Source organism: Myripristis murdjan, chromosome 6 (genome assembly GCF_902150065.1).
Source record: "Myripristis murdjan chromosome 6, fMyrMur1.1, whole genome shotgun sequence".
Taxonomy (NCBI): domain Eukaryota; kingdom Metazoa; phylum Chordata; class Actinopteri; order Holocentriformes; family Holocentridae; genus Myripristis; species Myripristis murdjan.
In genome coordinates this window covers 6,115,247-6,130,541 of record NC_043985.1, presented here as the reverse complement: position 1 = coordinate 6,130,541, position 15,295 = coordinate 6,115,247, and the positions used below count along the sequence as shown (strand labels likewise).

At 41.1% G+C, this 15,295-nt stretch overlaps 1 protein-coding gene across 1 annotated transcript in view; it reads left to right on the top strand.

The window, feature by feature from the left end:
• Positions 1-9,922, top strand: part of lrriq1 (leucine-rich repeats and IQ motif containing 1) — a 36,853-nt gene extending 26,931 nt beyond the window's left edge. The window contains 4 exon segments of the mRNA XM_030054079.1: positions 3,427-3,553; positions 4,509-4,569; positions 5,169-5,289; positions 9,183-9,922. Coding sequence (XP_029909939.1) covers positions 3,427-3,553; positions 4,509-4,569; positions 5,169-5,289; positions 9,183-9,316 — 443 coding nt within the window. The 3' untranslated portion in view covers positions 9,317-9,922.
• Positions 9,923-15,295: the final 5,373 nt, after the last annotated feature.

Genomic DNA, 15,295 nt, shown 5'->3' with positions numbered 1-15,295 from the left:
TCCACACAAAGAGCCCGGATAAAATAAACACGCCGCGTCGGATATCTCGGAAAGAATCTGTCATGGGTTTGGGGCTAATCACCTCCAGAAGGGGCTTGACTCCAACCCTGAAACGTTAGCCCCTGCCGGGGAGTGCTGGCTGGGCTGGGATGGCTAGGCCCCGGGCGCTAGGGATGGATCCGACGGGGGGGGAGGGGGTGCCTTCCACAGGTCAGGACCAGGGGAGCAAGAGGGGAGGCAAGCTTGGGCCCTGGGATGTCAGAACCCTGAGTCAGACCCTGACACACCACCGTTGCCACCGCTGTCGCCGTCACCCTGTAAAAAGGCAGCAGGAGTTGTCTCCTCCAGAACCGAGCTGGTTTGAGTTATGCATTTTACAGGATCCCCCTTAGTTGGATCAGAAAACTGACTCGAGGACACTGGGCATTCAGCAGAGAAGGAAGGGCGATGTCAAAACCAGCGACCCCTGTTACTTCAGCCGATGTAGCTGCTTCACTTCACCACTCTAAAACTCCAGTCCTGTTTGATGGATTATCAAGGCAAGGGTGGGGAAGAGAGATAAGGATACTGGAGAGACACACTTCTGGAAATATTATTGTAACACAATAAGTCATTTTGGATGAAACCTGTCCTTGGCTGCCAGTTGGCTGAGAGCTTATCCGCCACTCTGTTACAGTTAGATGCGATTCCAGCATCAGGAATCACTACGGTGGAAAGCTGACATAATTCACCTGCCGTTCAAAACAAAAACATGATACCGTAATATGGTTTTCACACTCAACCATACAGTTCACTCTTTGAGCTTTCAGGTTACAAAGAACTTTTCCAGAAACATTGAAAAAGAGTAATTGGAATTTGGAATTTACCAAATTCCGCCAGCCAGATGTGAGGTTCATTTTTTGCTGTGGCTGGTACAGTAAGTTAGTATAATCTACCCGCAACTCTAGCAGGTAATCAACCATTATTATCATTGACAACAATCAATCTTGTTGATCTATTAAATAGTGAAAGTGGCTGGTGAATTTTTCAATTAACCAAGAACTGCCAAAAATATTATTTTCCTGCCCTGGAGTGGTATTTGAATTCTTGATTGAGAGGGATTTGGATGTGATTTTGTCCTTGTTTCATTGAAACCGAATCCCAGAATCTGTCAAAACAAACTTTAAAAAATTGCTTTAAGAGAAGCAATGGCAGTCATGCTGTTTTACTATCACATTATTAAAGTGTTCCACGCAAGAGAGAAAGTAAAACCAAAATCCGCCTATCAAGTTAAACTTCAAAGAGAAAGGATTTATTATTTTATTTTGTTTTATTTTGTGATGAATTTCTCTGCAGCGAATAAAGCGGTATTCCATGTTTATGACAGTATAGGACTAGTACCAGAGAAAGGGAGGGAGACCGTCCAATCACTTAGGTGCCTGCTGGCAAATACTGTTGTTCTGCCTGCTGGATATCCGCGAGCAGCTCGCTCTCTGGATATGAGGTCTCGATCCCCTTGGCTGGGGATGGGTGAGGGGCATGAAAGTGGGAGACAGGCCCTTACGATAAAAGTTGACCTTCCCACTCCTTACCATCTTTCTACCTCTTTTAAGTCTGATTGTGTGGATGTCACAATTCCAAATCGTCATTCCATCACAGGGCAGGGAGGCGGACACAGCAGAAAAAAAGATGAAGGGAGAAATTTGCCAAGTCTCCAGGCTCTCTTGATGGCCAGTTTCTTGAGCTAAATTCTTTGACAGGCATTTCCATGACATACCCTCTGCTGTCATCTGTACAGTTTCTCATAATATCCTCAACAATAAGAAAGAAAAAAAAAAAAGTCTGATTAGAGCTCCTTGGGATGCTAGCTCACAACACCACAAGCCTGTTACCTCATTCATGGAATTGTTTTTTTTTTTTCCACCGTGGCCTTCTGTTGTTTGTTTCAGCGATGAAGTGGAAGGGGAGGAGGCTCCACAGACTCTAAAGTGCGAGCATCATGTCTCTCCTTTAGCTCTTAGGCAAGAGCCCCCACCCTCCCCTCCGCAGTCTCAGAGCACCGATTCTCTGATATCATGACCGAGTCCCCCAACCCCCCTCCCAGTAGAGACCTGGAGATTGCTTAATGCGCTTAAGAGCCCCCTTAACTAGCGTGACTCCTATAGACCCCCTCTTGATGTCCTGGAGGAGGGCTGGAGGGGCGATTCAGGAGGTCGGGGGGATTCGGGGGTAAAGGGGAGAGAGGTTTCTTTCAATGCTACTGAACTGTAACATGAACATGAACCTTGCCACGGCTCACATCTCATTCCTCAGTCCTGAACTTGTGCGTGATACCTTCCCTCCGGGGATTTCATCTTCATCTTCATCTTCAGTCTTCTGAGCAACACACATTTTTCTCATAACCATTTGTTTTCTGCTGTACTTGTTTTGATCAGTGAATGACATATATATATAAAGAAGGAAAAAAAAATGTGGATGGACGGGAAGGATGTGATGCAAGCCTGTTACATAAACTGTCTTGCCCAGAGTCATATACTGTTGATAATATGTAAGTGAACACATTGCTTATTTCTCTGAGGATTTTTCTAGACTGTGTGCCCTGTCTGTATGTATTTTCAGCTTTTGAAAGTGTGAGTAGCCATTTCCTGGCCCTTTGCTGCCCCGGGGGAAGCATCTATCACTTGACATTTTTAGTGGGGCTTCTCAATTAACCCCATGAAAACTGTAAAGATTTTCTCCTCTTTTTATGGCTGAGCAAAAGCATGAAAATGACTTAAACAAATGCATCATTAGTTCCAGCATTGGGCTGTCAAAATTCATTATCAGTTCACACCCATCCATGGCGGTAGTACTGTCGGCGCGATGTAAATGTTTACTTTGAATTATGACCTTATTATGGGATTTTCAGCATTACTCGTAAATCAGAGGCCCTTCAGATCCCTCGCCCTAACACACTGTAGGATTGTTATTTGAATTGAATTTTTACAAACAACCACAAGCTCCCACCACTGATGGAAAAAAGTCCATCCTGTTGAATCTTTCAGCAACTTTAGGTCTATTATAGCAATGCCCCTGAGTCCTCCACACAAATAGACTACCTTAAGCCCAAACATAAACGCCGGGAGCCTTGGCCACTGATCTCTCCCAGCACTGGGAGAGCTGGCTGTAATTGCAATGAAAAATGTCAAATGTTGCCACAGATCATTCTGGTGAACTGTTTATTTGTTGAGCTCGTAAGTTGGTGAGCATCTGTTAACATGATTCCTTTGCTGCAGTATTGATTACGCCTCCTGTCATTTGGAAACATGCACCCCTCCCCAAAACTCGCTGACGGGGCAGCTGGCTCGTTCTGCGCTACCATTGTCATCAAGGATGTTTTTTAACCACCGGGAGGAGACGGGAAAAAAAAATAATCGCCTGTGACGTTTATTTGATATTTTCTGTCAGCTGCAGTTTGCGAAGCTGTGCTGGGCCCTCAGCAGCCAGGGAGCGCAGAGCAAGTGCGATTGAAACAGGAGTTTACTTACAAGTGGCTGCACACCCAGACTACTCACGCTGACAAGCACTCAGAGAGGTGAGGCACTTTCTGTAAGTTGTAAATTACAGTATAGAATTGATGTTCAAAAGCTCTGATGAAGGTCGTATGGCTCAAATGACTGAATGCCAATGTACTTGAGTTCACAAGTTTTTTCATGATTCAAGAATTTAACAAATAGTTTAGCCTCAATAAATACATGCTGTTTTATTGTTACATCAGATGAAATAGTTTTAATGAGCTGCTGTCACTGTTCATCAGTTTTGTTTGCACTGATGATGAATTAGAACAGAGTGTTAGTGATGCTGGAGGTTGATTTTTAGCATCCTCTGCTATATTTAAAGTTAGATGTATTTCACAACAGTGCCTTTTTATTGTGGGAACTGCAAATACTTGGCTACTTTTTAATTAGCTTACTTTTATAAGTGATAAAATCGAATTATTTGCCCAATACTTTTATTATTTAAAAGTCTAAGAAGAGGATAATCTCACAAAAATGCATGAGGAACAGCTGGATCCGTCAACATAATAATTCCATATTCTTATAAAACTCCACCAGTACAGGGCTTGTAAAATGAACATTGAAGGTGCACAATGCAAAATTGTAGAGGGTAGATTGAAGCACAGACACTTTAGACCCAACTGACAAAAATGTGGTATAAATATGTAATCTATAAGTGAGTTGGTCCAACGATGAGAACCATTTCAACTCAAACCTCAGTTTATTCCATGTTATTTGTCAGTTGAGTCTAAATGGTCCTCCCTTCAGTTGACCCTTGCCAATTTGCACATCATGCACCTTTAAGCATACAGGTCTGTGCTGTGCTTTACATACAAATAGACATTAACATTATCATACATGGCATCTGTGTTGATGCTGCGATCTGTTAGAGGTAACTGCACTGAATTAAAGAGGGGAAACCGCTGAATAGAATCAAACCACGGCGACCACTAATAGCCCAAATGTTGGGCCTTTTTCTTCTCCTACGCTCAGTGAGTATTTCCTACCTGAGATCGACACAGACATACTGAACGGAGGCAGAGTGCAGCTTGTGGTGAGTACAGCCCTCCTCAGCTTTCCCCTGCAACTTGTTCATTTCAGTGGAGTGACTGCAACTCGCAATCTGAATCTTATCGGGGCTGCAAGTGAAGGCATGCGTTGTTTACATTCATCGGTCACCAGTCTCACTTTTTAAGACTCCCTCTCCTGGAGCTTGTCTCATCAGCTCATTTTAAAGACGTGTGTGTGTGTGTGTATGTATGTGTGAGGGAACCCTTCTGAGGTCGAGTTCCAGAGTAGTGACACTTTCAATTGCATCAACTGGCTGCAATTTCTTCATTTCACTTGTAGAAATCCTAGTGTCACTTCAGTGTGGTTTGCCTGGACCCACGAACGATACTGATGCTCATGAGGTCTTTGAAGTCAGAAACCGCAGGTCTCCCAATGCCGTTATAGAGCAGTTTGAGTTATGATCACTGGCAATAGGAACCACCCCCTTTCCTCCCGTTACTTAGATACACTCAGCCTGCAGAGCTGTTGGTTATTGAATGTTTTTCAAAATGCTGGGCTGCTTGCGTGAGAAGTGTCATGTTGGGCCTCATTTTGTGTATGTGTGTGTGTGTGTGTGTCTGTGTGTCTGTATGATGCGTGCAGGCTGGCCCAGGATACAGAGAACACCCGGATCAGGCCAGAGGATTGTGGGCCAACAGTGGTTCAGCTGCCCGGCCTCGCAAAGAGTGCAATTATCCTCGCAGAAACTCTTGGGGGCACGCAAGTGAGTCTTTTGTGCAAAATGCAACCCAAACTCACTCTGGTGTTTGGAATTTTGAACTCAGTTGAGGCCAGAATGTAAAGAAAAAAAAAATTCTTGAAATGATTTGAAACTATGGATGCAACTGCACCCTGGAAATAAATGATAAATGACTGACTGTCATGCAATATTGTGGCAATGGAAACTGGTAAGCCAGAAAATAGTGATTGAATTAATTTAGGGAAAAGTTGGCATGAGCAGACATGGCTATACTTAATTTAGAAGTTTACGATATTAAGAGGATTTTAGGTTCTTGGACATTAGGCCATAAACCTTAAACTCAGGTTTGGCTGATTATTTCTCTCTGAAAAAATTTTGTTTGCATCATACATGATAACAAAAATATTTTCTTGCTGTTGAAATGAGAGAAACTGTAACTAATGAGTAACTCAGAAAGTAGTCAAAATAAACATTTGGTATTCACTGCATACAAAATTAAATGCATTGTGCACATTTGTATGCCATTATTTATAACTCATTAATATAACATACATTTATGACAGTCACAGAGACTGTCTGGAGAGGCTATAATCTATATATGCTATATGTGTAGGTATATACATGCATGCATGTGCTGACGTGTGCTTCTATGCACCCTCTCACCCATGGGTTTCGAGTTATACAGACCTGTGTGTGCCAAGCCAGGGATAATGGCCAGCGCTTATTCGACCCTGAGTCAGTCTGTTGGTCAGCTGGTCGGTTCGTGTGGGAGAGGAGGGGAGCCACAAGGTCGCGCCGAGGACAGAGTGCTGTGAATTTCTTCTCTGACAGGAAACAGGCAGAAAAAAAAATCAATCCTTTCACTGAAGAATGACTGGCCCCTCTGTCAGGAAGGCTGAGGCTCAGGAGTTTGAGTGACAAAGATGCTACTGACAGACTGACAGCAGATAACTGCATTTAACAAGCCCAGGAATCTGAGTGAAACAGAGCCCTGTCCCTGCTAACGAAGCCTAATGAGATTCTGATGATGATTTCAAAATGATTTCCACGAGGTGCAGCAGGAACCAGCCTCTCCGCGCGAAGCAGGCAGGCTGTTGTTCTCGTCTGGAATATGGGAGGGTGAAAGAAAGCCTCTGTCCTCGCCGATAAAAACACCACTTATCAAATTGTCTGGGGTAAATTGAAATATGGATGTATGTGTAAGGCAGGCGCATTTCTCAAAAAGCCAATTAGATATTTCATAAACTTGGAAAGGGCATCTAATGGTCTCAATGGTACATCATCAAAAAGTCATATCACTGAGGAAATGGGTTACTTGAGTGAACTCACCAGGACAGCAGGAATGCAGTCCCATGAACTCATGGATTCAGAAGCCTTCAGAACATTCAGAACATTTTAAGCCACAAGTGGGCTACAGTGTTTGCTTTAAAAGAGGCAAATTATATTTATCAAAAAGTTGTATTTCCTTCTTTGCCTCTGAAGTGGAATACGCACATCAAAGTGAAGCTTTAAAGCCAGAGGGTTCACTTAGTTTGCCATAGCAGTAAAGACTATGTAAATGCTCTATAACCTACTCTATAACCTATTGCAATGCGATACTCACCACTTGCTGGGGCGGTGCCATAAAATGCGTTTCCAGGCTCACAAAATATTTTCATTACTTGTGCAGAGGAAACCACTTAAGTTGCGTATCTGCTCCTTCAATTTTGTCCGCTGTACAACCCTAATAGGAGTAAAATGATCGAAAACAATTTGTTTGGTCACAGTGGTTGGGTCAAATGTGTGGGCATTTATTTATTTCTGTACATTTAATAGCATGACCACACAACTTCCATTGAAATGAGCAACATGTGCATCAATAAAGCCATTTGTTTTGGCCTCTGTTTTTGATTTGGAACAGATAATTGAACAAAAGTCTTTGTTACACTAAATTCAGTCACCAGAGCCGGCCCAAAGTTTCTCAAAATAAACACAAAAGACCACGCCGGTCTATCTTGACTGCCTTGAAACTACATTACACAAATCTAACCATGAGGGCAGAACTAAGAAACCTGCAGAAGCTCAGTGTTATATCATGGCCGCAAGTTAAATCAAAAAACGTGCGATGTACGATTTGGTATGACTCCAGTTCAATTGCGAGTGAACGGACACACTATACAGGGTACCAGCTGTGCAGGTATTTGGAGCTAGGTCAGTACTCGAGATGCGTCCCAGGCCCCCCACCTCCTCCAGAGCCCTCCCCACTGTTCGGCTCCCTGTGTGGGGCGGCCGTGGAGCCCGCCGGCCTCGGCTCTACACGTGGAACGCATCATGCCTGGTAGAAGCGCTGCCTTTGTTGTCTGTGTTTGGAGAGCTTTGTACTGATCCCCAGGTGAAATGGAAGGGCCTCTCCTACAGCATATAGCACTCCAGGGAGATGGAGCACATAAACACTACTTACCTCCAAGAACTTAAATCGTTACTATATACAGTAGTCTGATTTTAATATAGTTCGCTCTTTAGCTTACACAGACGGAGACCACACAATCGTACTCTCAACAATTAAGTCGAAATTGTGCACTGTTCATAAAACACTAATGTTGAAGCAATAACCCTGACATTTTCTGTTTTGCTACTCTATCACCAGTTTATATAATGCAATAGAAATTTACCGTATATTCAGTTCACAAAAACGTATGGTATATTTACTATATTAATGCTTCGCTCTGTTCAAATTTAGAAGTTGGAAATTCTCTGATTGTGGGTAGGAATTACAACCTGCTTCCTAACCTGCTCCTAATGGTTCAAATTGACAAATATATAGAAGAACTTAAAATCCTCTTCCCCATGCAAGGCCTACAGTTGTGTGAATGATATTTTTCAATGGCAACTAGCTAGTTAGCATATCAGGTTAGCAGCTCCCAGTGTAAATATATTGCAAATTTATGTATGCAATGAACATGTAATGTTTAATCATTTACAGACAGGGGTTTTGATGGATATAAGTTGCACGTTTTGCATGTTTTTTAACTGCATGCTAACAACCTTGTGACTGAGAAATCTTGTCTGAGTTTCCTACCTTGAAAGTCCAATTTTTATGGCCATTTTTTGCATTTGGTAGGAATTTTTTTTCTTTCCTTCTTTCCTACATCAGTGGAATAGAGTGTGGATACTCGACCCGGGTCCGTTGGGACCCGACACGTGGGCCGAGTTTGGACAAATATTTAGAAATAATGCTCGGGTTTGGGTCAGGTCACGTTGGTGTTATGTCAGTGAAAAATGATGGACCTACCGTCTGTTCTGGGCAAATTCCTGTATATGTGCTGGAGTTTACGTGACAACGCTGAAGGCAACACGTAGTCTAAATCAGGCGGAAAATGTAACCGAGAGATGGAGGACAGGCAAAATATGGGGCTCGGGTCGGGTTTGGACACAAAAACATGAATGCCTGTCAGGTTCAGGTCGGGCTCTGTTACTGTGCTCTCAGGCTCGGGTCGGGTTCGAACAAAAATATGCGGCCCGATCCGCACTCTACCCTGGAACACAACATAATCACCAGGTGTTGAGCAGGTCTTTCCAGGAAAATATCCTCTATGCAGGAAGTGATATATTGTACTTTTCAGAGCAGCTAAAGCCACAAAGGCTGAGCAGACAAAGGCAACGCCACCTATAGGAACTCAAACTTCATCAGCAGAAAATCAAAAATAATAGACGTTACAGTTGTGGACACGCTATTTGATTGACAGGTGAGCTCCAGGAAAAGCAATGCAAAACACCACATTTAGGCATCAAATTGCCAATGTTGCTGCTAATTTCATAGCAGCAACATTCTCTGTGTTCATGCTCAGACTTGAAAATCTGCATTTATGGATCATTCTGAGATGCCTTGTTTAATATTAGAGGAACTTACATGTTTCTTTTCCATGCTCTCTCTACAGGAAAAGAGCTGCCGTCTCCTCAAAGCATCACATCCGCCCCATCAAAAAAAGAGCGCATCTCCTTCCGGGACAACCCTGTCCAGTTGAGTGGCGGCTGGGGGGGAGGCAAGAAGAGGGACAAAGTGTGCAAGTAAAACGCATACCCTTCCTCGACCACAACCTCTATTAACGTGTTATTTTGAAACATAACACAAGTGTAAAGCCCTAAAGTACAAAATGACACATCCTCTTATGAGTTTGTCCGCTATGCTTTTAGTATGAAGTTGGAGGGTTTGTCTCCCATAAAGAGTTTCTACTGTTATATTTATAGTGCTATGTTATCCCCTGCTCTGTAATCCCCTGCAGGTGTTCTTTTTAAACTCAGCTCTAAACTTGGGCTCCCTCTTCTGAAAATTAATTAAGAGCAATAGGAGGAGGCCCAGCCCAAATATCTTCAGGCTGTTCCATTATGGTCATTATGCTCGGGTATCACTGCCACAACGTGACCGCAGCCAGCACCGAAACACATGAAACCTTCAGCAAATGACATGCTTCATATGCAAATGATGGCAGGAAATAGGAACCAGAACCTTTAATGTTACGCTGTGTTTTTATTTATTTATTATTTTTGTAAGAGTGCTGAATGGTCTTTGTTGCTGTTAGTGGGACCGTTTTGATATGGAGGGAAAATAGAGGGATATTGTTTTTTGTAACTAAGAAAAGGAACTGGCTTTTTCCACTTTTGCTGTAGGTTTAATAAACTCGGGAAACTGAAGTGACATTTCTCTGTTCTTTTGGATGTATATAGCTCTTGCTGGCAAACAGTGGGTCTGAAATTACTGCTTTTATGAGCCGAGCACAAACATTGGTGTTAGAATTAGAGCATTGTTTTCTTTATTTCCAGTCATGGATTATAATGGCCTTGTCTGTGTATTTGAATTTGGAGAGCTGAGGCGTCCGTCCGCAAACACTGCCCTACCGGAGGCGGTGAACCTCAGGCTCAGAGGTTCCTAGCTGGTCTGCTGCCTGGAAATGATAAGTTAATGAATGTCAAAACAAATAGTCAGAGCTCGAGAGTGGCTCCCTGGCAGGAAATGCATGTCTGTCGATTTATTTTCCTTCTATCTTTCACTTACACATGTCTGGAGGGTGTGTTTTGACTGTACAGGCTGGTGGGGAGTTTTGTCTTGGAGAGTGGCGTATGCCAGAGATGCGGTGGTCCTGCTCAGTTGGGGCTGTTGTGATATGAAACCAAAGAGTGCTGTGCTCCTTTAGGGTGAGATTGAACTTTCATCCCCCCCTCGGAGAGGCTTAATGCTTTGAACGCTTGTCTCTCTTCTGTATCACAGTGTCATCAATCCAGCCTTGGTGTCGGAGAGGAATTAGATTGTGTCACCAGCATTGTCCCTCCTTACTGTTATATATTCATTTGAAAGACTTGAAAATTTACACAACACCCTCTCTGTGTCTTCGGCTACTAGTACTGTATGGGTTTGGAAAAAACATTTATTACATGTACGATATCCAGGTACAGATGACCTACATGTATATCTAACTGGTGTTGTTTGTTTGACATGATTTCACTTTTGTCTAGGCTTTTATCTTTATCTTCTAAAATTATATTATGAAACCGTGTTCCAGCAGTCTTCATTAGCTTTGTTTACTTTTGGGTTATGGGTAAATTATATGTAACTTAAGACATGCCACATATTTTGCTTGGTGAGATGAGAGCTCTGCCACACATCTAGATAAGATGAAGAATGTCTCTCAGCAGAGGCTGCCATGCCAACTTGACCTCAAGTCAGTAACTGCTGTCAAATGGCATTTAGCAAAGAAAGATTTTGTATCAGAATCTCTATCCTCCAAGTGCAGTAACTGTACAGAAAATTCTCTTTATGATACTCGTATACTATAACACCCATACAAAAACATTAGCAACTTACATAACACAGTGCTGTGCATACTGCAGTGTAGTGTAATGTGTCTTATATACTCAAAATACTTAAAGCCAGAAAGCAAACCATATGACAGAGACTCTGCATGCGTATATTCCACTTTCAGCGCCTGTGCTTTCAAGCAGCATGACATATAAATGGTTGTAGTTTAGGTGTAATGACAGGGTAGTATAGTGCAAAGGTCCAGAGCACAATATGAAGCAGTTATATTAAATAATGAAGTGAATATTAAATTATAAGGACAATGAAGCTCTTAGGTTTCGAAAGAAATCCACTGAATAGAGGATCTGGAGTAATACCTGAATTCTGCTTGTAAGAGGCCTTCTTTATGGTCCAGCTATGTAAGTCTAGTTTTAGCACTGGAAATATTTACAGTTGCAGAGCTGTTTTTCAGATACTAAAATAAACGTAATTGTAACTCCTGTAGAAAATCAGTGAAGATAAAGGAATACAAAAATGGTTTGTCTTCACTGATTTATCCCTGCCTTGTGAAACTATTAGCCAGTTGTTCAACCGCAATAAAATAAATGGGGAATGGAATTTAATTTGATGTAAACTCTAATGAATGGGCTATTACTAAACCTTACTTATGAAAGAATTGGGAATATCATGTGTCATACTATACCAGTAAAAGTCAGAAAAGCAAATTCACTCTGAAAAGACAAATGTTGGTTGGTTCTTTTTCACATTATGTTGTCACCATCAGTTCTGAAAGGCTAGTGGAATAATAGTATGCAAATTTTTAACATGGTGGAGGGTCAGGACATTCATCTAAAAAAAAAAAACTGATGTAGATCTGCTGGTTCCACTTTAATCACTATCAATTCTATAATAATAAAATTGGCAATAAAAGCTGAGCAGGCACTTCTTACATACTTAGGGACAGATCATAATTGCCTCTTAAGAATAATGAGCAAATTTAATGTCAAAGGACAATTTTAAAGAATCATTTGCATAGGTTTGGATAAACGGGGGTCTTAACAGGATGATTTACAATTGTCACATTGGGGCAAGCTCACATTTCTCTTTGACAAAAACACACAGAAAATATCTAATGATCAGTATAAATCTATGTATATATATATGTATGTTTGTATGTAAGTTTATATTACAGAAAAAAAAGATGCCCAGTCAAAAGGACAGTAACAACATTTAACCTGCCATTTGGTTAGCTATGCATAAGTAATTTATACTTTTGAATAACAACACAAGAAGCTGTAACAGCACTTTTTTCGAGGGTTAATGGATTTGTGTAATATGGGATATTTGGGTTTATTTTACCTTTTGCATCTATGTTTTTCTTTGGCTGCAGTCACTGCTTAGAAGCATGAATTTTACCTGAGCAGTCCAGTTAACTGGTTTGTTATGGTTTCAGCTGATACTGGTGAACTGGGCTGCATGTGGACATGAACCCAAGTGACTCAGTGAAGCGACTGAGAGCTGCGCTTTCTCAGTGCCAAGGAATGCCCGTCTCTGTGAGCCTGGAAAACAAAAGACAAACAGACAAAAAGAAAACAAACTTCGAGCGCAAAAACGCTGCTTTTTTTATATGTAGTTTCCAGGAGCCAAATCTCAGGCAGATCTAAAACTGTTTGGCAGATCGAAATGACAGTTATAAGCTCCAGAAAATATATGTTTTTGGGAGAAAATAAACTGGTCGTTTTTGTGTTTTGCGGCTAGCCAGAAGTTATAAGACATTTCATTAGATTGAATTAAACCCCAGGGTGGCTTCAGGCATCATGATGTAATGTCTCCTGCCTTCAGAAGTGGGACAGTTTGGTTTTTTAGGCCTCGAGTTGGTTGTGTTGGATTCTTTTCAATCATATTACACTAAAAATAAATGAGAATTAATTCAGTTTAATCACATTTTACCCATTATAAGTGCTATATAATGTTATAACAAATAGGCAACACATGTTTATATTAGGTCTTTCCAGGTTTAGCTTCCATGCAGTAGGCCTGTGATGGCTGCAGCACTACAGGAATTAGCGGGGCTGATTGACCTAATGATGGCCAAGCCCCAAAACCTGACAAACCCAGCATCTAGCTATTTGTGGCAGGAATTTCCAACTGAAGGCCCACCTAACCGCAGTGAACTTTTCGCATTTTCTCCTCAGCATGAGGTAGTGTGCGAGGTCATCTTAGAAGCCCAATAAGACACCCCCTCCCACTTAAGAGCACCCCTATTTATTTTTATTTTTTCTCCTGTGGCACCGTCCAACCCCAGGTATTGCCACTGACCCTATAGCGAACCAGCGGCAAGCCTGGCGTGCATTGCAGGTGGTACGGCTATGGGCAGAGACAAGGAGATGGGAGATAGGCTTTGGTTAGTGGAAACATAATTCCACCAATAAGGAGAAATAGAGGAACCACTCTTCCTGTCCTTTTAAAAATATCCCAGTCACACAGAGTCCTGTATATCTGCTGCAGTGGAGGGTTGGAGTGCTGAAGACGCAGGCTGCTGAGCATATGAAACTGAACTCTCTAGCATTTCATAGGATTGTATGTGTTTGAGGAGAGGGTCTAACCCACTAATTCAACCAAGAAAAGGTCAAGTCGAGCACATTTTTCATTTATGGGAAATCACTGAAGATTAATAATATGAATTTTATATTTTTCACCTTTTCTTCTCACAAGAGCAATTATCCCACTTCTGTAAACTGATTGTCTGCACTGAGTAGAGTGTCAAGTTTTACTAAATAATATTTGGACTTGGTTGAATTAACAGCAAAAATCACATAGAAACAGGCTTTTCAGGCTTTCATCATGTTTTTGAAAAAATGATTTGTCTGTCATTGACAAAATTATTAACCTATTATAAAGACAAAATTGACACACTGTTTTTTTTGTTTTTTTGTTTTTTCGATTTTTTTTAAAACGCATTTATAAATCTGTATATTTTAAATGTTAGGATATTAATCTCACCTCATGGATAAAGGAGACATGTGCCTAATTGTTAGAAGTGTATTTATCTGCCGCAGCCGCTGCCATCAGCTGCACACAAGGAGTCCAAATCGATATCTGCACATTACAAAGTTCCTTGAATGCAGCCCGAAATTTGATCAACATCTGGGACACGCTGGACGCAAATGCCTTCAGCGATGCAAATCTTAAATGAAAACCACAGGCCTATATTTTTTTTATTGCTTTAAAACCTCCATTTTCTTATGGATTTTGCTTGGTCAAGATTTCAGGAGATCTAAATGGAAATTTCCTGTATTTTTTTTTTTTTTTAATTGTGTAGAAAGTGGATTAACGATTGAAGGAGGCTTTAATGTGTTTAGTGCGAACAATGTTTTAATTTGAATCTCTTTGAAATAAAATAAAAATAAATAAATATTTTTCCTGTGATTAATATTACCATATATTCGACAAGCGTATATTCCCATTTTCTGAGCTGGAAGACCAAATAAGTAATTTCCCGTCATAGTTTTTGAAAAATTTGCTGTCTATATTGATCTGCTATCTTATGAAATTATATTTGTTTTAATATTAACTTTAAGCATAGAGCTAGTCTAATAGACTCGGGTGTAATTAATTGTCATTATACAGTAAATATAAAGGATGTAAACTAGTTTACCATAGACTTCTAAAAATGAATAATTAAAATCAACAATTAGGCCTACATAGGTCAGATCTATTTTTTATGTATTTTACCACTGTAATTTTAAGGCATTTTAATGATTCACTTTATTCCATTATCATAAAAAAAAAAAAAAAAAAAAACTGAATGAACGGCAGAGATCAACTTTCCTCTGAACTATCCCAAAAGCTCGAGTAAATTCCATTTGCAGTCACAACTTGTAGTTGTAGATGAATTATTGCCTCACTCGGGATGTCTAAACATGTTGTAAATTAAAGTCAATTTTGATTGTTTCCTCGTTGGGTCGTTCTCGGGTTTAGACTCACTCCGAAGTGCTGTTTGGTTTGGACTCAGGGCGTGGGAGGAGTTGGGTGCTGTTTCATATTCAGAAGAAGGGCGGCGGGGGGTTCTTTAAGGATCCCCTTCTCTTTTGCGCTATAAAGAGGCTGTGCCTTCAAGACAGAGCAAATTAACTACGTTGGCGAATTATTGCATTACAAGGCATTGCTCTACTCATCGGTGCGCAAGGGCGCTTCATTTCTTTTTCTTTTTTTTTTTTTATGTGGTGACATTTGACAAAGCGGGGGGATTTCGGG